The sequence below is a fragment of the Mustela nivalis genome (genome assembly GCF_964662115.1).
Source record: "Mustela nivalis genome assembly, chromosome: 9".
Classification (NCBI taxonomy): Eukaryota; Metazoa; Chordata; class Mammalia; order Carnivora; family Mustelidae; genus Mustela; species Mustela nivalis.
In genome coordinates, this window is record NC_139028.1 from 90,809,177 (window position 1) to 90,833,480 (window position 24,304).

At 36.4% G+C, this 24,304-nt stretch overlaps 1 protein-coding gene across 1 annotated transcript; it reads left to right on the forward strand.

The window, feature by feature from the left end:
* Positions 1-863: 863 nt before the first annotated feature.
* Positions 864-24,161, forward strand: EIF3M (eukaryotic translation initiation factor 3 subunit M). The gene is made up of 11 exons (XM_082748928.1): positions 864-1,003; positions 3,321-3,453; positions 4,397-4,535; positions 4,818-4,941; positions 5,097-5,191; positions 16,402-16,485; positions 17,440-17,539; positions 18,155-18,236; positions 22,271-22,414; positions 23,438-23,498; positions 23,967-24,161. The coding sequence occupies exons 1-11, from the start codon at positions 962-964 to the stop codon at positions 24,085-24,087; spliced, it is 1,125 nt and encodes a 374-aa protein (XP_082605054.1). The 5' UTR covers positions 864-961; the 3' UTR covers positions 24,088-24,161.
* The last annotated feature ends 143 nt before the right edge of the window (positions 24,162-24,304 follow it).

Sequence of the window (24,304 nt, forward strand, 5' to 3'; positions counted from 1 at the left end):
TTTTTTTCCTTTCTCCTCCCGGTTCTGCTTTTACCTTTTTCGTAGTGCTAGTTAACAGGTGACATACAGGAATTCTTTAGTAATAGCTAGTACATTCAGTGCTCACCGTGTTTTAAGCGTTGTATATATTTTACTTAATCCTCATAACGGCACCGAGGTAAGCATTTTATTATTCTTATTTTTCCAAGAAGCTGATACACGGGATGTTAAGAAGTTTCCCCAAATCACACTCCATCAAATGGTACAGCCGGGATTCCATCCCTAGGAGTTCTATTCTGGAGGCCAAGCTGTCAAACGCCATCCAGGACTGCCTTTCTTAATTACTTCGAGATGCTTGTGTCCTGCGCACCCGCTGGAACGTAAGCCGCAAGCGGGAGCTTCTTTTGCAAACTAAGTTATCCCCCGCGCAGAGAACACTGCCTGCCAGCAGGTCCCTCAATAAACGCTGAAAAGTGGGATAAATTTTTAACCCGAAAAAAATTGTCAGGCCCAGCAAATAACTTCGTACTGCCAAGTTCCAAGGCTCTGTGGCTGGGGTGAGCAACAACAGAGGTGCCGTGCGGTGCAGCCCGAGAGCAGGCTGGCAGAGGGGCTGTGGCTGCAAAAGAACAACTATTTGAGCACAGCTTTCGTTGGCCGAACTAGCTTAAGATATCATTAAGGAGGTGAAGTAAGGCGTGAACTCACGCGAAGGATAAATACACGACACCATGCTAAAGGCTAGAAGCAAATTGCGATACCAGGGCCGTCTCCCGGCTGAGCGCGTCCGAGAGACCCGCCCAAGTGCGCGCGCTCCCTGTCCAGTACGCGGTGGGATTGGCTCTCTGGCCCTGCCTATCTCGGTGTCCCCGCCCCGCAGGGTAACCCGGAAGCGGTTGTGAGGCCACCCCGCGGACTACAGCTCTCTTTCCGGTTGGCGTGGTTTTGTGAGCGGGGCGACTGCCGTACCCGGGCCTGCAACATGAGCGTCCCGGCGTTCATCGACATCAGTGAGGAAGATCAGGTGTGCTCCCAGGCAGCGAGTGCCTCCAGGACGGGGTTGGGGGATACTCAGGGGTATGAAGGGTTGAGCCAGGGCCAGACGGGCGGCACGCCGCCCCGCGGAGCCCGCTCCGGGGCTCAGAGCCGCCGCTCACTTCCCACACAAGACAGTAGGGAGGGAGGCCGGCCGTGAGACGAGGCGCGGCGCTAATTTCTGGCTTGGAGTTGGGGTAGCCCGCCGACCGTTGTTTCCGACGCGTGGACCGAGGTTTTAAGGCCAGCTTCCTGGTTGGCGTCGGGACTCTTCCAGTCTGTGTCACTTCTGACGACACTACTTTTTGACTGGGAATGGTGCCTGCTTCCGTCTCCCAGACGCAGCCACATCCGGAGTGGGAGGTGGCGAGTCTTTAGACGGCGTCGGCAGTCTAGGAAAAAATTATTTTATACTAGAGCTGGTTTTATTTTGTGATCACAGAGGCAAAGGTGACCCTATTTTAAACGGAGTCCATACTTCATATTTTTACTTGTACGAGAGTGAGAGTTCTGCAGTCTGAAAGTAGAACGTCAGTTTGTAGAACGTCAGTTTCACCCTCAGCTTTGAGGCATACGTGTGGTGAACCATCGTAATATTTTAAAATTTTTTATTTCGGGCTTGGTGTTTGGTATGCATGGCGGATACTTCTAATTTTTCCCATAACAAAAGTTTAAAAAGTTGATGGAAGTTAAACCCGAAATTATTTTCTCTAAGTTTATTTTGTACAACTGAAAACTATATTCTGTGAAGGTGTTTTATATTTTTTGCTACCCCACTAACATGGAAATTTGGTTTCTATAGAGTTGAAAACACCATTGCTATTCTAAGGTGACTCTTAGAATTACAGGTGTTGATTTTTACTCCCCATGGTAGAAGTGCAGATCCTCAGTCCTGAAGTACTAAGAAGGGGAAACGAAAGGAAGGCGATGGGGGGCCCTAGGGGAGAAGATAAGGCTAGGGAAGGAGTTGAGCACATTGGAAAGGAAAATGGGGGGGGGGGAGCATATATGATTATTAATGAAATCATGTTACTAACAAATTGACTATTGGATTACCCCAAAAAAGTATTTGATTTTAACATAGGAAAGAATTTGTAGATGGAGGTAGTTCTTGTTGATGGTCTTATTTTAGTTTTAAAGATAAGTTAGTTTCATTTCTAGTTAGGTTATGCTACTTCTGTAATTCATCAGTTTGATTTCAGCCATTCCTTCCAGGTAGATACGTGATTGCCTCAGAATTTCAACTTTGGTCAGATTCTGTGTTTGAGTAGACTAGGAAATGGGAGTTCAGAATTTTTTCTTTTCCTTTACTTGTCCTACTCTACAACTACTTGCAGCCAGTGAGGATGATAGATAAAAACAATAAAATGCTCTTTGATATGGTGATGGTGGTTTCACGAAATCTAGTTTATAATACCAACTCATAGGTGAAGTTACTGTGTTATCTGAAAGGATAGGGCCATCAGATATACAAATTTAACATATCTGTTGTGGGTAGCCAAACATGTTTGTGGGTCTAGAAAATGTGATACCTGTGCATTTACTAATGGTATCCTTTCATCTCCCCGCTTAAGTTTTCATTTTATTATCTTAAATACCATCTGCATTGATGTTTGGCTGCCATAAATACCAACCCCTCAAAAGGGTGCCTTCCTGAATATTATATACAGGTCCCAGGGTGCATTCTGATTCAGATTTGTAGTTTGCATTCTAAAAAAAATAGTTATAAAGTAGATCCAATTTGAAAAGTATTATATTCAACACAGTCAAAGGCATCATTTTTTATCTTTGCGTTTCCCAGAATGCTTGTCTCATATAGGTTCTCAAACATTTTATTAACAAATGATTACCTTCGTGAACGGCAAATGTCTCTAACTTTTTAAATTGGCTATATTATGTATAGTTGAGAATAATAAAATTTCATTTCTTTAAAACAGGTTGAATTTACCAGGTCAGATTAATTCTCCTCCACACGCAACCCCCTCATAAGCACTTTAGATATATATTAGAAGTTTTTGTGTGTACTGGAAGTTCAGCGGCAGTAGGTGGTAGGAGAGAAATTCTGAAGGTGATCCACGTGGGTCATACTGGGTTTGTGTAGCCACTTGGTTTTGTAGAGGAAAACCTGTGGCTCCTGTAGTATGTGAGGGGGACTGAGGAAGGAGAGAGGCACTTCAGCATAGTAATTTGAAGTCATTAAGTATAGTATTTACTTCTTATTTTTCCAAAAAAAAGAATGGTTTGGTATCTTGAATTTTGGCATTGTCAGTTTTAGAAGTGTATAGCAATCTTATTTGATTCAACAGGCTGCTGAGCTTCGAGCTTATCTGAAATCTAAAGGAGCTGAAATTTCAGAAGAGAACTCAGAAGGTGGACTTCATGTAGATTTAGCTCAAATTATTGAGGCCTGTGATGTGTGTCTGAAGGAAGATGATAAAGGTTTGTTTTTAATTTTTTTGTAATGTTTCTTATTAATCAGAAAGGATCTACTTTGAAATTTTCCTGTAAAGTATATTTGTCTTGGACTTGTTAAGCCCTGTTGTCTTTTAATCTTTGCACATACTTTCAGGTTATTCTAATCTGTTATACCTGTGAAGTAAGCCTATTTTGAGAAAACATCTTTTTTAAGAGCTAATGTTTTTTGAGTGTTAAGTGCATACACTCAATACTGGTAATTTCAGAATGAACTGAAGAAAAGTGAAGCTCTTCTTTCCTTTTCATGATTTACATTAATACCAAATGGGATATAATTTCCAGTAATCTAAAAGACAGTTAATTATTTGGCTGATGCCCTATTTATTGACATAAAATGGGAAATTTTGAAAATTGGGGGTCCTTAGTTAAGGTTTGAGATTAAATTTGGTTTGTAGTTAATAACTTACAGTCAGAAAGCAATGGCCCAGCCAGGAAGTTGAACACTTTCATTTCTTAGTAATTTCCTATTTATATATAAATGTTTTCTTCACTTGGGAAAGCATTTTAGCTTGACCGAAGGAGTAACTTCCAGACAACTGAATATCTTGCCAGTAAAAATTGTAACCATATATATAGACATGTATATCAGTCTTCTGTTTTACAGGTTGGAAACCAAATCTTAGATAATAATTTCCTTTTTCTTTAATAAAATGTACAGTGTTTTCTGGATGTTAGCTGTATAACAGAATTAGTTTCATTGAATTCATGTATAATATATTTTTAGCCTAATGCCTACCATTGAAGGAAAAGTTTCCTCTGGTGAAACTGTTTTGTAGTAGATAGATTACATCTTCCTAAAGTATCTTAACTTTAATGGTCTTTGATGTATTAAAGCACTGGAAATATATATTTAGTTAGACACATTAAGTATGATAGTATCACTCTTGTGTTATCCATACATGTGTAGATGTTGAAAGTGTGATGAACAGCGTGGTATCTCTCCTATTGATCCTGGAACCGGACAAGCAAGAAGCTCTGATTGAAAGCCTGTGTGAAAAGCTGGTCAAATTTCGGGAAGGTGAACGCCCATCTCTGAGACTGCAGTTGTAAGTTAAGAACTGAAAGAGGCTCGGTTTTTCAAGAAGCTCTTTTTATGTCGCTGTCACTTAATGGTTAAAAGCAAGAATTACAGAAGTTGACTGTCACCTGTGGCTCTGACTGGTTGTGTTACCTTGGATAGGTCATTTAACCTTTCTGCACTCCCATTTGCCTCCTTGTAATGTGAAGTTATTAATGGTGTCTCAGGTTTGTTGTGAGAGCAGATAATCTCAACTTAATCATCATAGTTACGCATCTGAAACACTTTTACTATTTTTTTTGTTAACCAGGCTAAGCAACCTTTTCCATGGGATGGATAAGAATACTCCTGTAAGATATACAGTATATTGCAGCCTCATTAAAGTGGCAGCATCTTGTGGGGCCATCCAGTATATTCCAACTGAGCTGGATCAAGTGAGTTACTGTGTGGAATACTTGTTCTGCTTATAAAAAGTGCAGAATGTATTATAATTAAAATAGCAAATATATATGTTCTAAATGTTACCTTTTAAATGATGAAACTATGTTCAGCTATGCCACTAAATTCCCTCCTTTTGTCAATCCTGTAGGTTAGAAAATGGATTTCTGATTGGAACCTCACCACTGAAAAAAAACACACCCTTTTAAGGCTCCTTTATGAGGCACTTGTGGATTGTAAGAAAAGGTATTCAGAATTAACGTACTAACTTAAAACTTCACAGGCAATATAAGTAGTTGAGGCTGTTTTTAAAAACAAGTGAGCTAAGTGATTTTGCTCTATTTTGTTCTTCACAGAGCTGCTGTAAATGTATTTCTGTAAATTTCACCTACTGAGTTAAACATTACTACAAAGTTTAAAATAGTTTTCCCCATCTTTAAATGTTTTTAAAAGCAAGATTTGCTTTTGTTCAAAAAATGGTACAACTGTTCATCTGAAAGCTCTATGTAACTTTAGATTAAGTTATTTAATGATGCTTTGATGTCTTAGTATGAGATAGTGCTACCACTTTTGTTTGGTGATAGTGAGGAACTATTAGTCAAAGTTTCCACAATCAGCCTTTTATATAAACAGTGCCCCCAAGATCAAATTTTGCAATAGACTTTACTAAATGAGTACCTATTGAGCTTCTGCAAGGTCTTGGGTTTCTAAGGTTTGTAATTCACCCTAGCAAACTTCTAGCAAACCTAAAATACTTACTCTGTATACCCAATTTTAGGATGCTTACCAAATGGTAGGTTTGGCTCAGTTTTCAGAACTTGTGTTAAATGATAATCTTACCTTTTTGACCTAGCTTTTCAATTTTTCTTTTCACATAATGGTTAAATACTTTTAAAAAAAGAAAAGGTAAACAGTCTTCCTTTAGTTTTATTGTTGCACAATTTTTATACTGGCTTATAGTACTGGGTATTTAATGTATTAGGGTCAACAAGGTTAATATGTTTCTAGTAAGTAATGTAAACTTTTTGCAACTATTTACATTTAACAATGTAAGAGAAAATTTTTGTTATTAAAATTGGAACGTTTTATCAGAAAAGAGAAGTAAGGGATATGCACTAATAGCCTATTTCATTCTGATCAGTGGCTACCACCTATTATAAATCAGCAGACTTATGACAGCATTCTAGCCAGTAGTCAGTAAAGTGTTAAGAGTAAATAGTTTATAACAAAGACCATTTCAAATGGAGAGAGCATTAAAAGCTGTTAGAGAAAGAATCCTTATTTTCATTCATACTTCAGAAGGGCAGGCTGTGCATCTAGACTACTGGATTTCAAGTCTTGGCTCTCTTGCTTTGTTGTATGATGAAATAACTTAACCATCTCTGTAACTGTTTTCAGTTTCAGAGTGGAAATAATAGTAATACTTCTCTCATAGGGCTGCTGAAAAGATAATAATGTTCATCTACTTTTTTTTTTTTTTTTTTTTTAAGATTTTATTTATTCACTTGACAGAGATCACAAGTAGGCAGAGAGGCAGGCAGAGAGAGGAGGAAGCAGGCTCTCCGCTGAGCAGAGAGCCCGATGCAGGGCTCGGTCCCAGGACCCTGGGATCATGACCTGAGCCGAAGGCATAGGCTTAACCCACTGAGCCACCCAGGCGCCCCTATTCATCTACTTTTTAACAGTGGTTTCATTATTGGGACAGCACTCAGTAAAAGATATTCTTACAATCCTTTTCATTTTTCAAGCTCACCTTTAAAAAATTAGTCTTTTTTCTGATAGAGCAATTTAAAATGATGAGTGTTATGGTTTCCGTCTGAATGTCTAGTGCTTATCAGAGATGAGGAGTACTTACTGGATGCTCTCTGTAATTGCTGTTTAGTGGTCTAGTATGTAGAAGGGAAGTGACTTATTCTAAGGAGTTCCAAATCTAATTTTCAGAGAAATTGAAATAGAATATCAGTACCCATTTAAGCTCTACTAGACATGTCCTAATGTTAACATACTAGAAAACACCTGAAGTATTTGGTACAGATGATCACTTTTTCCTTCTTGAAACACATTCTTCGGTTGGTTTTTGGGGCCTCCACCCCTCCCTGTCATTGAAGTGTAGTTGACATACAGTACATTAATTTCAGGTGTACAACATAGTGATTCTACATTTATCTACAAGGGGCTCCTCTCTCTCTCTCTCTCTCTCTAAAGGTTTATTTGAGAGAGCAAGAGCATGCATGAATCACAGTGGGGGGTGGGCAGAGGGAGCGAATCTTCAAGCAGACTCTGCTGAGTGCGGAGCCTCATGCCAGGCTCCATCTTAAGACTGGTGATCATGACCTGAGCTGAAATCAAGAATCAGACGCTTAACTGAGCACCACTCTGGTGCTCATCAGTTCTTCTCTTCATTCACAGCTTATTTGTGGGTTCCTTCTCTCAACATTAGGATAACTTATTCCTGGGATGACTTCTGCTCAGTTACATTTATTCCGTATGCACGTTGTTTGTATTTTTTTTTTTGCTATGATTTTGGGTGAGGCTGAGTACCAAATGCAAGATCGTTTTTTGTATCGCTAAGTTGTTAAAGTTCAGTACAAGATACTTCACATCCCTGTCCTCATCTACTAAAATGTCAGTGGTGCTTCCCAGTCATTCAAACAGCTGCAGCAGCTCCTATGCACTTAAAAATGCTCTGGAGGGCACCTGGTTGAGAGCCACTGCTGCCTGAGTGCTGTCATTCAGTCACATGCCTTTAAGTACTATTTACATGCTAGTGGTTTTCACGTGTTTATCTCCTGTATTTCTATTCTGAACTCTACAAATACCTAGCTATTCCTGTTGAACATCTCTGTTTACTCAGAAGACATTGCCTACAACAACTGCAAAAATGAACCTTTTTTCTTTCTAAATCTGGGCTTTTTTTTTTTTTTACTTTCTCCAACTCAGGAAATGCCATTTCTTTGCTTCTAGTTACTCAAAACCCAAAATTGGGGTTCCTTTGTGGTTCCTGTTTTTGTCTTACACTTCATATCTAATCCAATATCAAATCCTGTCAGCTCTGATAAATCTAAAGTCAGTCAAGTTTCTCACTACTTCGGATGCTACCTTGTGGTCTAAGCTACCATTATTTCTTATTTAGATTTTTGAAGTAGCCTCTTAAATGGTCCGTGTTTGGGACAGCCAGTTCTTTTTTTTTTTTTTTTTTTTTTTAAAGATTTTATTTATTTGACAGAGAGAAATCACAAGTACACTGAGAGGCAGGCAGAGAGAGAGAGAGAGAAGGAAGCAGGCTCCCTGCTGAGCAGAGAGCCCGATGCGGGACTCGATCCCAGGACCCTGAGATCATGACCTGAGCCGAAGGCAGCGGCTTAACCCACTGAGCCACCCAGGCGCCCCCAGGGACAGCCAGTTCTTAATATAGCTGCCAGAAAATTCTGTTTAACATGGAAGATCAGGCTATGTTTTTCTTCTATTCAGAACCCTCCAGTGGCTTCTTCGGGAGGCCAAACAAGCTTTAGAATCTTAGTACTGGCCCTTCTGCGTGGAACACACTTCTCCCAGGTAGCCATGTGGCACCCTTCAGCTTCTTCAGATCTATTCTCTTGTTATTTCATCAGAAAGTACTTCTCTGCCCAGCTGTGTATATAACAATATCTCCCCTACACCCTTGCATTGGTTTTGTTTCTCTCATCCCTATTTCATCATTTCCTCCTTGGACTTCTTACTAACAGACTTAATATATTTTAATGTTTATTATCTGTCCCCATTAGAATGTAAGTTCATGAGGGCAGGGACTTTATTACTCAAACAGTGTCTGAGTAGGCACTGTGGTAGGCACTCCATATTTGTTAAATGAATGACTGTTTATGAAATATGTTGCAAAAGCAGTGGCTACAAAAGCAGAGATGTACAAAAGCACATGAAGTGGTAGTTTATGGAACTAGAGTGATTAACTCTAGTTAATGATTAATCTCTAACTAGAGATTAAAAAATGTGAAAACACCTTGAAGGTATAAGATCCCTGGGTTTTTTTTTCCCCCATTTCTGATGTTACAGAATTAGTTTCCAGTATTCAAGTGTTGGTTCCTTCATTTCTAAGAATAGGTGCAATCCTGTGATCACTCCACAGTTCCTGTTTTCCTCCACCTCTTAGCACCGTGTGACTATAGAAACTTCTTTTGACTTATATGATACCTTTCCTTGTTTTTCTCCAACCTCTGTGGCAGTTCGTTCTCAGACAACCTTTGTAAATTATTCTCTGTGTTCCGTTAAATACTACTATTACTCAAGATTTTGTCCTAGGACCCTTTTTTCACTCTCCGCCTGGGGTCATCTCATCTATTCCCATGGCTTTTGTCATCTACTGAATGGACATCCATGTCTTTTTTTTTTTTTTTTTTTTTTTTAGTTTTATTTATTTGACACAGAACACACGCACACACACAAGCAGATAGAGCAACAGGCAGAGGGAGAAGCAGGCTCCCCACTGAGCAGAGAGCCTGATGCAGGGCTCCATCCCAGGACCCCGGGATCATGACCTAAGCCAAAGGCAGCCGAATAACTGAGCCACCCAGGCACCCTGACATCCATGTCTTGAACACAGGCTTCTCTTCTGTGCATTGGAGCTTTGTGTTCAGCCGCTTTCTACCTTTTTCTGCATGTTTCCACTCAGGTATGGCACATAGCTGCCTCAAACTCAGTGTGACCAAAATGAATTGGTCATTTTCTCTCTCTCAGTCTCTTTGTTCCTAAGTGAGACATCTTGAAGTGTAATCAATTTTTCTCCAGTCTGCAATCATAATGATTTTGTGAAATACAAGTTTCAGCAAATTTTTCTTGAGGATATAATGCAAAATTTATAGCATGTAAGACCTGACACAGACTCTCAGGTTACCTACTGAGGTAGCTTGGGCTTGGAGAATGTGATAATAATCATGCCATTTTTGTGTGATATGTTGACGGACTACAAAAACTGCTTTGTTTAATGGATAGTCCCTCCCTCTGTTTCCTCCCAGCACACAAACCTTTCCTCTTGGTTATCACACCCAGGATGTCGTGAACTTGTGTCCGCTGTAAGAGCACCCTGCTCTTTCCCAGTCTAGACCAGGGGCTGGCACCTTTTTGTATGGTCCTCGAGCTAAAAGTGGTTTTCACTGTTTTAAATGGTTAAGAAAGAAAATCAAAGGGAGCATGACATATGAACATTATATGAAATTCAAATTTCAGTGTCCATAAAATTTTATTGAAACAGTCATACTTAACTCTTTTATGTATTGTCTATGGCTACTTTTGCCAAGACTAGAGTAGTTGCAGCAGAGACCACTGTGGCCTACAAACCTAAAGTACTTCCTGGCTGACTCTTCACAGAAAGTTTGCCTGCCCTTGGTCTAGATGACCTACACTCAACTTCATTTCTCTGCCTAAAGCACTACTGTCATGGTGAGGTTAAATGCCTCTCTCCTACAGCGCCTTCTGCTTTTATCATGGCATAAAACAGCCTCAGAGGTTGGTGAGGTTGTACATTCAGTGAAGGCTAGGAACCTTAATCTGTCAACTGTTGTGCATGCCCAGGGTATTTGGTGCATTATGGGCCCTGGATGAATAAATGCTGCCCAACCTAAGAAAGGTAGAAGAGGATGGCTATTTTATTCAAATAAACAAGTTGCTGTCACGTTGCTGATTTAAATTTTAAGATTGGTTTTTGCCCAATACACGTAAAATGTAATTTTTTTTCCTGCTTCTGAATTACAATTCTGAGATGCACTTTGCCCTTTTAGTAAGAATGCTTGTATCTATGGGTCCCCTCCTTCATTATTTTACTTATGTTGGTGGTTAATGAGTGCAAATCATGTAACATTTTTTTTGAGCCTTGATTGTATGTCAAACACTGTGCACTTTAAATGAAATTTTTTATCTTGTATTTGTGAATTCAGGTCTCTAGCTTATAAGATACATTAGGTTGAAATATATTGTGGTTGCTAAAACTGGAAAATGAAATGCACCTGTGTTTGTAGAGGATCTCAAGATAATTAACAATGAGTAAAACAGGTTTTCATTAAAATTTCTTCAGATTCTTACAGTTCTGTCACTATATATAAGATGCTGGTTACCACTTAACCACTTCTGTATTTACATTTGTATTTTTTTTTAAAGATCTATTTTATTTTATTTTTAAAGCTTTTATTTATTTATTTGTCCGAGAGAGCACAAGCAGGGAGACCAGCAGGCAGAGCAGGCAGAGGGAGAAGCAGGTTTCCCGCTGAGCTGAGTGAGAGCCCAATGCGGGACTCGATGCCTGCACCCTGGGATCATGACCTGAGCCTGAAGGCAAACACTAAACAGACTGAGCCACCCAGGCATCCCAAGATTTATTTATTTTAGAGCAAAAGTAGGGGGAACAGGGAGAGAGAATCTCGGGCTGACTCCTCATTGAGCATGGAGCCTGTCATGGGTCTTGATTCTACGACCCCAAGATCACCACCTGAACTAAAACCAAGAGTCAGACACTGCGCCACTGAGGCACCCCTACATGTGTGTATTTTAATAAACCTTAGTTTGTAGAAGTTTTTAAAATACCATTTAATTTTTTAAAATAAATTATATAGCTCCTACTATAGCCAGTTCTTAATATAGCTGCCAGAAAGTTCTATTTAATGTGGAAGATCAGATTATGTTTTCCTTCTGTTTTGCCCAAGTTGAATTGAATATAATATAACTGTCCAATGATTCTTCAGTTTAAAGGAAGAAATAAAGGGTAAAGATAAACATTTTCTGAGACCTCAAATTGAATGAATACATTTTGTGCTTTTTACTACAACTGAAATTGATCATCTGCATAATTTTAAGGATAATTTAATTGGAAGAATATTTTTAGTAGAGTTACTTAAATACATGGCGTGGGCTCAACTTTGGCCATGCTATTCTAATAATTTCTAGAACACAAAACTTTTTTCCCACCTAAGTCCTCTGTACTTGGTCTTCCCTTTGCCCAGAAGTTACCCAGCCTTCACCTCCAACACTTTTTATGGCCAATTATTTTATTTTACATCCTTTAAATTTTCATCTTATATGTCATTCCTTTAAAGAGAGGCTTTCCCTGTGTACTCCCTATCTCTGCTTGTGTTACTCTTTTATATCACTATTTGTTTCTTTCATGGCATGCACTTATGGTGGGATTTTTTTTTATCACTTTATTTTTTCATCATAATAAGTACTCTAATCCCCATTCCCTGTTTCACCCATCCCAACCCCCCACCTCCCTCTGATAACCATCAGTTTATTCTTGGGTTGAGAGAATGTTTCTTGGTTTGTCTCCCCCCACCCCCCACCTTTGCTTTCTTTCTTAAATTCTGCATATGAGTGAGATCATATGGTATTTGTCTTTCTGTGACTGACTGACTTATTTAGTATTCTTTAGTTCTATCCATGTTGCAAATGCCAAGTGTTTTTTTTTTTTTATGGCTAAATAATATTCTCCTGTGTTTGTATATATATACACACACACGTATATTTATCTTTATCCATTCATTTATTCATGGACACTTGGGCTGCTTCCACAGTTTGGCTTTGTAAATAATGCTGCTGTAAACACAGGAGCACGTGCATCCCTTTGAATACAAACAGGCTGTGCCAGTTTGCATTCCCACCAGCAGTGCATAGGGCTTCGCCAACACTTGTTTCCTGTGTTTGATTAGCCATTCTGACAGGTGTGAGGTAACATCTCATTGCAATTTTGATTTTCATTTCTCTGATGATGAATAACATTGAGCATCTTTTCATGTGTCTGTTGGACATCACCCATTTTTTAATTGGATTATTTGTTCTTTGTGTGTTTGAGTTGTATTAGTTCTTCATATATTTTGGATCCTAACCCTTTATCAGATATATCATTTGCAAATATCTTCTCCCACTCTGTAGGTTGCCTTTAGTTTTGTTAATTTTTTCCTTTGCTCTGCAGAAACTTTTTATTTATGATGTAGTTCCAGTAGTTCATTTTTGCTTTTGTTTCCCTTGCTTTGGGAGACAGAGCTTAAAATACATTGCTACATCTGATGTCAGAGAAATTAATGCCTGTGGTCCCTTCTAGGATTTTTATGGTTTCAGGTCTTACATTTGGATCTTTAATCCATTTTGATTTTATTTTTGTGTAAAGTCCAGTTTCATTCTTTTACTTGTAGCTGTCCATTTTTTCTAGCACCATTTTTTTTTACCCATTGGATATTCTTTTCTCCTTTGTCAAAGATTAATCAACCATGTAATTGTGGGTTTATTTCTGGGTTTTCTCTTCTATTCCATTGATCTATGTGTCTGTTAAGTACCATACTATTTTAACCATCTCTTCATGTTGTAATATGAAATCTGGAATTGTGAAACTTCTGGCTTTTTCTTTTTCAAGATTGCTTTGGCTGTTTTGTGTGTGTGTGTGTGTGTGTAGTTCCATTCAAATTTTAGAATTGTTCTAGTTCTGTGAAAAATGCTGTTAGTATTTTGATAGGAATTGCATTAAATGTGTTTTAATAGGAATTGCATTAAATGTGTCAATTCTTCTGGGGTAGTGTAGACACTTTAACAGTGTTCTTCCAACCCATGAGCATGTAAATGTCTTTTCATTTCTTTGTGTTATCTTGAATTTCTTTTATCGGTATTTTATCATTTTCAGAGTAGAGGTCTTTCACCTCTTCGGGTAAATTTATTCCTAGTCATTTTGTCATTTTTTTGTGTGATTGTAAATGAGATTGTTTTCTTAATTTCTCTTTCTGTTGCATCACTCTTAGTATATAGGAATACAGCACATTTTTGTACATTAATTTTGTATCCTGTGAATTTACTAATTTCATTATCAGTTCTAGTAGTTTTTTGGTAGAGTCTTTTGGGTTTTCTGTATATAGTATCTTGTCATCTGCAAATAATGAAAGTTTTGCTTCTTTACCAGTTTGGATGCCTTTTATTTTTTTATGTTGTCTAATTGCTGTGTCTAGGAGTTCAGTATTGTGTTGAATAAAAGTGGTGAGAGTGGACATCCTTATCTTCTTCCTGGCCTCAGGGGAAAAGCTCTCAGTTTTTCGCCATTGAGTATTTTGTTGGCTGTGGGTTATTTGTATAAGGCCTTGTTTATGTTCAAGTATGTTCCCTCCAGATCTGCTTTGCAGAGGGTTTTATCACAAATGGATATTATAGGGGCACCTAGGTGGCTCAGTTGGTTAAGCGTCTGCCTTTGGCGCAGGTCATAATCCCAGGGTTCTGGGATCGAGACTCACATTGGTCCCCTTACTCAGCAGGGAGCCTGCATCTCCCTCTGCCTGCTGCTCTCTCTGCTTGTGCTCAAATTCTTTCTCTTTCTGACAAATAAATAAAATCTTAAAAAAGAAAAATTAATAGGAAATTAACTTTTAAAAAAATGGATGTTGTACTTTGCCATCTGCTTTTTCTTCATCTATTCAAATGATCGTATGGTCCTTATCCTTTCTGTTATTGGTGTGATATATCACACTGATTGCTTTGTGAATATTGAACCACTCTTGCATCTGTGGAATAAATTCCATTTGATCACGAAATATGATTTTCTTAATGTATTGTTGGATTTGGTTTGCTAATATTTTGTTGCAGATTTTTGCATCTATGTTCATGAGAGATATTGGCCTCATGACGTCTTTATGTGGTTTTGGTATCAGGCCTTACAGAATGAATTTGGAAGTTTTCCTTTTCTATTTTTTGGAGTAGCTTGACAAAAATTGGTATTAACTCTTCTTTAAATGTTCTGTAGAATTTGCCTGCAAAGCCATCTGATCTTGGACTTTGTTTTTTTGAGAGTTTCTAAATTACTGGTACAAGTTCATTGCTGGTAATTGGTCTGTTCAAACTACATATTTCTTCCTGCTTTAGTTTTGGTAGGTTATAGGTTTCTAGGAATTTACCTATTTCTTCTGACTTGTCCAGTTTGTCTGTATGTAGGTTTTCATAATACTCTGTTAAAATTGTTTATTTCTTTGGTGTTGGTTGTTACTTTTCTTCTTAGTGATTTTGAGACACCTCTCTTTTTTTCTTAATGTATTTTGCTAAAGATTTATCAATCTTATTGATCTTTTTCAGAGAATGAGCTCCTGGTTTCATTAATTTGTTCTGTTGGCTTTTTTTAGTTTTTATATTATTTATTTCAGTTCTGATCTTTATTATTTCCTTCCTTTTGCTGGATTTGGGTATTAAATTCTTTTTCCAGGTCCTTTAGGTATAAGGTTAGGTGGTTCATTTGCAATTTTCTTGCTTCTTGAGAGTTGGTCTGTATTGCTATAAACTTCCCTCTTATTGCACTTTTGCTGCATCCCATAGATTTTGGACCGTTGTGTTTTCATTTTCACTTGTTTCCATGTAATTTTTGATTTCCTCTTTGATTTCTTGGTTGACCGAGTCATTGCTTAGGAGCATGATATTTAACCTCCATGTACTAAGCTTTTCTTAGATTTCTTTTTCTTATTGTTGATTTCTGGTTTCATAGCATTGTGGTCAGAAAAAAAATGTATGGTATGACTTTGGGTTTTGTTTTTTGGTTTTTGTTTTTTTTTAATTTGTTGAGACCTGTTTTGTGGCCTAATATGTGATCTATTCTGGAGAATGTTTTTTGTGTACTTGAAAAGAATGTATTCTGTTTTAGGTTGGAATGTTCTGAATATAGCTGTTAAATCCTTGTGGTCCAGTGTGTCATTCAAAGCCACTGTTTCTTTATCAATTTTCTGTTTGATCTGTCCATTGATGTAAGTGGGGTGTTGAATTCCCCACTATTATTATACTACTATTGATTTTTTTTTATGTTATTAACTGTTTTATATTTGGGTACTCCCATATTGGGTGCATAAATATTTACAGTTGTTAAATCCTCTTGTTGGATTGTCCCATTTATGATTATATAGTATTCCTCTTTGTCTCTTGTTACAGTTTGTGTTTTTAGGTCTATTTTGTCCAATATACGTATTGCTACCTAAGCTTCTTTTGACATCCCTTTGCACATTAAGTGCATTTTCTGGTCTGAAATGAGTCTTTTGTAGGCAGCATATAGTTGGTTCTTGTTTTTTAATCCACTCAATCACCCTCTTTCTTTTGATTGTTTAGTCTTTTCAATAGTCAGAGTAATTATTTATGTATATTTATTGCCAATTTGTTACTTTGTGATTGTTTCTGTAGATTTTCTCTGATCCTTGCTTTCTTTCCCGGTTTGTTGGCTTCTAGTGATATACTTGGATTCCTTTCTCTTTCTTCTTTGCATATCTGTTACTGGTTTTTCATTTCTAGCTACCATCATGCCATTTATTTGTTAGCTGTTACTTTTCCTTAGTTGTTGGTCTTTCCTACTAGAAGGAAAATTTGTGTGATTTTTCCCATAGAGCAGGACCATGTCTCTTGGTAACCATTGTATGTATCATCAACATGTAATGATATTCTGAAATTTCTAAAGCAACATTTCTTTTTAGTGATGCTGCTTCAAAGGTCATGGTGGAATTGCTAGGAAGTTACACAGAGGACAATGCTTCCCAGGCTCGAGTTGATGCCCACAGGTAATATTGAACATGTTGTCTTTCTGATGGGGGCTACCTGCAGCTTGGAGGTTGAGCTCCAGCAGAACTTATGTTTGCATCTCCCAGCCCAGTGATCTCGAGCCATTTGATACTGTGTGCTCTCGGGTGATTCCAGTGTAGTTACTAAAATCCAGGGCTTGGTATTGGAATAACCATAGATTGTATGTGGAATAGCCACATCATACTTTCTATTTGAGGTATTGCTGGTTTGGGTGTGATGACCCCAGCCTGAGTAGTAGAACCTAATTTCGGGTTGATTTTATCTTAATGTTAAAGTGTGTAGATGAGGAAAGGTTGGTAGCATGCTAATAGTTAGCCCATTGCTAATGAGAATAAGGGCTTCAAACAATCCTAGGTCTATTTAGTAGCAATAATAATGGAATCAGTTTTTAAATCTGAGAAACAGAAATAACTTGTCTATAGGGTATGGCTTTACAGGGACCTAGGTGTTGCTAGAAAGTGTAGTTTGTGGGAAAGATATTTAACTCTGAGGTAAGACTGTTTGCATTCAAATACTCCACCACTTAATTAGTACTTTCTGGGCAAGTTCTTTTTGGCGCCTGTTTCATCACTGATAAGAGGCATGATAACTAGTATGTCAGGGTGTGTGAGGTTAAGTGAGGTAATGCACAGAAAGCACTCTGTCTTGCACCTGGGAGGGTGCTGCTGCTGTTTTACTATTTCACTATTTTGGTCATGCTTTCTCTCCGCCTATGTTTTTGCTTACAACCACTTTATTATTATATTTTGTTAAAATAGATATAGCTGTTTTTTTGGCCTGTTTTAATCTCAATTCTGTAGCTTTTTTTTTATGCTGTGTATATTAACTCTTAGATATTTTACTGAATTAAATATATTTTGCAATCTCTAAAAGTTGGTGAAAAGTTTCTGAATCTCAGGACTCTAAGCTTGTATTTTTGTTTTTTAATAAAGGTGTATTGTACGAGCATTGAAAGATCCAAATGCATTTCTTTTTGACCATCTTCTCACTTTAAAACCAGTCAAATTTTTGGAGGGCGAGCTTATTCATGATGTAAGTACTTTATCTTCAATGTGAAAAATGTTCTTTTTCCTTAATGTAACATATTGAAGCAGAACTCTTTGTATTAATGAACATGACTGTTAGATCTAGAAAGAGATCTAACATTTTGCTTGATTTTTTTTTAATATCAAGAACAGAATGAAATTTAGGACCAGCCTTTTTTTCCAGTCACTGAATGTACCTGTTCTTTTTCCCTTTGCTTCATCTCCATACTTGCCTGACTATTACGGACATAAATAATAGGAATTTTTTTTTATATGCAGTGTCAGGTAGCCCGTTAGAAGATAAATCTGTTATTTAAGAACACATGAACACACTTCTCAAGTATAAGTATAAATACATTTTGGATTAGTTTCCATCTGCATTGTGCTGTTCCCACCGTCTTTCAGGGTAGCTTACTTAGAGTTCACTGTATTTACTGATTCTTCATCTAAATGAGTCTTAATGAAAGCAAATGGTTTGGATGGTAATTTGATCAAACATTGCTATTTCTACACTAAAAGAAGCATTGAGAGTTCTATTGCTGAGAATTAATGTCTTAAAAATACGTTGAGTATAAATCTTGATTCTGTATTGAATAATTTATCTTTATTTTTCTATCTATAGCTTTTAACCATTTTTGTGAGTGCTAAACTGGCATCATATGTCAAGTTCTATCAGAATAATAAAGACTTCATTGATTCACTTGGTAAGTTTTGGAGTTTATTCTTTGTGGGGGTATAAAGAAAGATGGGAACATGTTCTTCAAGAACTCTCATGTACTATAAAATCCAGCAAATAGGACTTTGGCCTTTTGTTTAGATTATCCTAACCAGTGAAATATGATAAAACAAGAACAAACAGTGAACAGTTTAAAAGATTATTCAGAATGAATTGGAAATCAGAAACAAGAAGGAGGTAGCATTTGTAGCATTTGTGGTGGAAAGAGCATGAAACTAGGAGTTAGAAAACCTAAGCCTTTTTTTTTTTCTCTCTATAAGAAGGTTGTTGGACTTTGGGCCCTCCTATGAGGTCTACTAGACCATGTTTCTTTGAGGTCAAGTTCTAGCAAGAAGCAGGTGTTGGAGCAGATTCAGATAGAAGTAGTACCACTGATACATGTGTTTTTAAATTGTGGAATGGAGGATGGAGCAGAAAAGCAACTTAAAGGATCACCATTACCTTGATCACGGTGGTGACTTTTAGAAGTACTTACTTTAACAGCTGACAAAATTTGATGACTTACAGCTACTTTATTATTTAAAATAGAATTATTTGTTTATAAAAGACCCTTATTCTTTATATTTTTGGTAATGTTTAAAAAAGAAGCCATAGTTACATAATTGAAACAAGTGGGTTTTTTTCCCCTTTAACATATTTTATTCTTAGTACACACTTCCTCCTTGATATTAACAAATTCTAGAAGTATATGTATTGTTAAGCAAATCTAAGTGAAGCTGTGGGTAGAATTAGAAATCGAATTACATGATGGGAGAAACTTTCTTTACTACAGTTTGTTTCATCTTTGAATTTTTTTCTAGAGAATCAGAGCTCTGCATTTGCCAAACTGAATTTAATCTCATCCTCATTGAGCAAATTCCATATATATTCAGTATTTAATTTCCTTCAGCATGTTTTTAACATACTGAAATTACAAAAGAGAAAAATTAGAAAATCTGTAGTTGAACAGATTTAAATTGATCTAAAATCACCAGGTTTTTTTGGAGACTAAAGTCAACTATGAAACTGAGGTACTTTGTTTTTCTGCTAGGCAATAATCAAAACATCTTAGTGGTTTGTTATAATTTCCATGTTAATACTGAATTGTTAGTCTCATGGTTTGAGATATAGGTGAAGGAACTCATTTATAATCTATTTTGATTATACTTATTATCCTCAATTTGGCAATCATTAATTCCTATCATATGTATATTTTGTGCAGCCATTGGAATTGGGGAAGATTAAATTATTCTGAACATAATAAGGCATTTGAAATATACCAAGATAAAGTAGATGCAAGTGTGTTTGTGTAGAATGCTTTGCCAGGTGCACTAGACCCAGAAAACCACATTCTGTCCCAGTTAATTTGTTTTGTGGCATGAAGCTATGTGATGGAATGTTAATGTCAGCAACCTCTTTATTTACGCACCAAGGAAAAAGGAGTAGTAATTAACACTTTGACACTCCCCCATTGATGTGTAATTGACTGTTTCAAAGGAGCACTGGTTCATAAGCTATTGCATGCATTAAAATTACGTTTTCTATATTGCAGCATTTTAAGACGGGTCAGTGACAATGCAGAAATTGCTCAATGATGCACATTTTTTTATTACTGCATTAAGGTTTTGACATATTAGTAATGAATAAATGTTTCCATAAAATTAGATTTTTTTTATAACTTTAAAATTGAAATATGACACGGAACACTGTGACTTCCTCTTTGAAGGTAATGTTCTAGTTTCATGAAACAAAGCACAGCTTTCTACAAGTCTTGAACTCATACTTCACTGGCTTAATAGTATTGATTTTGAGAACAAGTTCTAACATGCAGGTTTCCACATGTAAGATAGATAATGGTTTTACATAATCACTCTAGAAATAATCTTCATTTCTCTGATAAATTCTTAAATTTATGGTAAGCTTATAACTACACAAAGAGTAGCAGTAAAATAGTATTTCAATTATATCTCAGAAACTTGAGGAGTGAGTATCATTTTATCGTACTAAAAGAGATGCCCAGAGAACTGGCAATGTTAGGGAATTTTCTTATATTTAAAAATATTGGGAAAAATCTTTAGTAGTTCTCTGTGATAGGAAAAACATAACGTTTCTAATTTATGGTGCCAACTGAGAGTCCAGTCCCTGTTTTGCCTTCTAGTTTTCTTGAACATGTATGCAAATAAGCTATCTTTTATTAGAAAATTGTAAAGATGCTTTTGGCAAAACATCTTATTAAATGTGTTTATATTTGATTTTACATGTATTGTTAACATTTATTACAATTGAAAGTCTGGTTACAAATGTCTAGATTCTACAGGTGGCATCACTTTATGAAAACACTTTGTTTTATTAACACTGACAACTTGGGCCAACAGTAAGCATTATCCTGTGTCAACTGAATTGCCCTAACATGTCTACATGTAATCTGGTGTTATACAGTTGCTACCTTCTTGCTTCAGAAAGTTAATCAGCATCTAATTTGCATTTGTTAATTAGGGTTAATGTGCACTAATTGATTTTTTGATGCTTGTAGATTTCCATTAAACCCAGTTAGCAATACTTACCTTAGATACCTCATTCATTTGAGTTATGATGATCATGTTTTTGTTGAATCTGTGCCAAATAGAAAGCCTGCATCATAATTACAGCTAATTAACAGATGATTATGCCCTGTATTAATGGGCTTCCCTTGTCTTCTGCTAATATGTGTTATAAATTTCAAGTTTATTTATGGAGTGCTTAGAACTTTTTGAACAATAGAAACTTGAGGCTCTTAATTATTAGAGGGTACATGATCAATCATTTGCTCAGTTTACATAATTTGAAATTTTAGAGAAAAGGAATATATAATTTTAGATTAATTTTAGAAACTTGTTTTTATAAGTTAGCATCAAGTCAAGTATATATGATACTGTGTTATAATTCAGTTTCCACTAGGAATTGGCAATAATTAGATATTTAGGATTTATAAATATTTGTGTGTATTACTAGTCATTTATAAGCAAATGTATTTTTTAGGCCTAGTACTGACACTTTGACTAATTAAGTCATTTAATCTCTTGGCTCTTCAGCTTTCTTATTTTTTAAAATGAAAGCATCAGGACTGGGTAATTTATTAGGTTTCCTTTTGGGTCTAATAGTTGTTTGTGATCTCAATAATTGTTAACAGCATGCTTCACTAGAAGTTATAAGGCAAAATTGGAATTATTTATGCAGTTTTATACTTCAGGTATCACTCTTTATGGTTCTATTTAATTTTATCTAGTAATCAGTGTAGCCTATAATTGCTAAGTGATAAACACACTTTTGACTTAACTGTTAAATCCAGAGTGACCTGGGAAATGGAATGTTTTCATAACTGAATGTATATAAAAATATTTTAAGGCTTCGTGTGTACTAGTAATACTAACAGAACAAAAAGATAAGGAATCCTGTGTTTAAATGGAGAGCAAATAGTAAAAATAAGCTTAAATAATTAAATAAGAAAATTTTTAAAAGATTTTATTTATTTATTTGACAGAGAGAGACAGCTAGAGAGGGAACACGAGCAGGGGGAGTGGGTGAGCGAGAAGCAGGCTACCTGCTGAGCAGGGAGCCCTACGCAGGGCTCCATCCCAGGGATCATGACCCAAGCTGAAGGCAGATGCTTCACGACTGAGCCACCGAGGCACCCCTAAAAATATTCTTATGAAATAAACTTTGTACATTTTATCTCCTATAATGTGTAACTATAAAAAATAAAATGTGCAGAAGTTCTAGGACTTAAGCAAAATACCATTTTATAGCCCATTCTTAACTTTAAACCTGTGACCTTTGGCATTATAGCTGTAAAGAAATGTAGATCTAGAAAAATAATTGTAATACTCCATAATTAACTGTAGAGTGAGTTTATGGTTTGTAAATATAAGCAGCTTTGTCAGAATTACTCTGTAAATGCTCAGTGACTTTTGACACAGGAGTTGTAATTGTGCAGATCTTTAACTAGTCTGGATGTTCATCAGACTTTACCACTGTGTTATTCAGGTCTATTACATGAACAAAATATGGCAAAAATGAGACTGCTTACTTTTATGGGAATGGCAGTGGAAAATAAAGAAATTTCTTTTGACACAATGCAGCAAGAACTTCAGATTGGAGCCGATGATGTTGAAGCATTTGTTATTGATGGTAAGACAATTAGACTGTTTTCATTTTTTTCCTAGAATTTCTCTCTCTTACACCTTGTGAAATATAAGATTTTATATCTTGGGATCCCTGGCTCACTCAGACCTTACGACTCCTGATCTCAGGGTCATGAGTTCAAGCCCCCATGTTCAGCATGGAGCCTGCTTAAGAAAACAAAAAAAGATTTTGTATTTTGAAGTTGAGTTGTATTCTGACAAAGCTGGGTTCTTTTGTAGCAGATATGTATGTATAGACTTGTAGAGTATATTTTTAGTAGAATGAAGATTCAGTGGAAATACAAATTGCTCTGTGGTTTTTTGGTATTCTGTCCCTTGAAATCATACAAAGTAAAAGCCTTTAGACTGTATACCATAGTGGTTAAGAGCCGAGATTTTAGTATTAGACCTGGGTTTGAGGGCCAGGTCTTCCTTTGTGAAACAGTAGTGTAGGGAGTTAATATGTAGTTGGGAGGATTAAATGAATTAATGCAAGTAAAGCACTTTATTTAGCCCAGTGCCTGGCACATAGTAAATGATCTGTAAATATTAATCATAATCCATTTTTTATCATTGGCTAGAAACAGGACCTTTACCAACAATTACATTATAAAACGATTTAATTGTTACTCAGATTTTTCTCCTGGGCTTCTAAGTTTGGAAAGTTGGGAGAATTATCCAGTCAAGATTAATGTACAGAACTACTGACATGGTTTCTTTTTAATGCTGTAAGTCTCAAACTGTCCTATAAAGGAAATTGTTTTCTCCCATATGGAATTGTAGGGGAGAACACTTAGAATACTTAATAAAAACTGTGATATTTAGTATAGATTCACCCAGCAAGCAGAGGACAAATGTGTGACCTTCCTCTTGGTTCCATCACACTGTTGTGTTTGTGACTAGATTCAGAGGGCTGTTTTATAAAATGATGTTTGAAAATTGTCAAGTTTATTGTGGTTTAATTTTATATCTCAGCTGTTTTTCTTGGGGATTTTCCATATAACATATCATGTAAAATATCTTTTTTCAGCAGTAAGAACTAAAATGGTCTACTGCAAAATTGATCAGACCCAGAGGAAAGTAGTTGTCAGGTAAGACACACTTTAAGACTTTGCAGCATTTTGTAGCACAGTTTAGTTTGTTCTGATTATTTCACTAAAATGTTTAGAGAACTAAGGTGGTGTTCTTAATCCATTGACTGTAGTTAAATAGTTGCTATTTATCATAATTTTATTAAAGTTCAGACTGAATGTGATTAGCTTATTTAATGAAAGAGTCCTATTTTCCAGCACATTTCATTTAATGGCTTAGCATTGGCTAGAATACTAATGACTTTTGTGTCTGGTTTATGTAGTTCAGGAAAGTAGAAGGTTTAGGATCAATTTGATAAAGATTTTTTTTAAATAATTTAGAATGATAAGAGAAGAATTAGAAGCTTAGGTCTTTCATGTGTATTTAACCTTGTTTTTAACTAGATACAAGTGTGTAGTATTGTAAAAGAATGCCAGAAGGATTAAAAAGTTGACGAATAACTTTGTTTTTAATTTTTCAATTTTTAGTCATAGTACACATCGGACATTTGGAAAACAGCAGTGGCAACAACTGTATGACACACTAAATGCCTGGAAACAAAACTTGAACAAAGTGAAAAACAGCCTTTTGAGTCTTTCTGATACATGAATTTTTATGCTATATATAAAATTTTGTTGTTTTTGGAAAAAATCTAAATCCTAGTAAAACAAACTGAAATTTGACTACAGTCTGGACATTTATGTCTTTTTAAGTTTAAAAGAAATGTAAAAAGTCACAAGTTTCAGAGGATACAAAGTAATCAGTTGCAAAGGGTCACTATCTATCTTGTATATGACTTAAGTTGTGCTCTGCAAGGAAGGGGGTT

What these genes read in the sequence shown, in the direction of transcription:
- EIF3M (XM_082748928.1), top strand. Translation starts at nt 962, where the DNA reads ATGAGCGTCCCGGCGTTCATCGACATCAGTGAGGAAGATCAG. An exon ending in TCTGAAGGAAGATGATAAAG is followed by an intron (nt 3,454 to 4,396) that starts GTTTGTTTTTAA and finishes ATACATGTGTAG; the next exon opens with ATGTTGAAAGTGTGATGAAC. An exon ending in TTCCAACTGAGCTGGATCAA is followed by an intron (nt 4,942 to 5,096) that starts GTGAGTTACTGT and finishes TCAATCCTGTAG; the next exon opens with GTTAGAAAATGGATTTCTGA.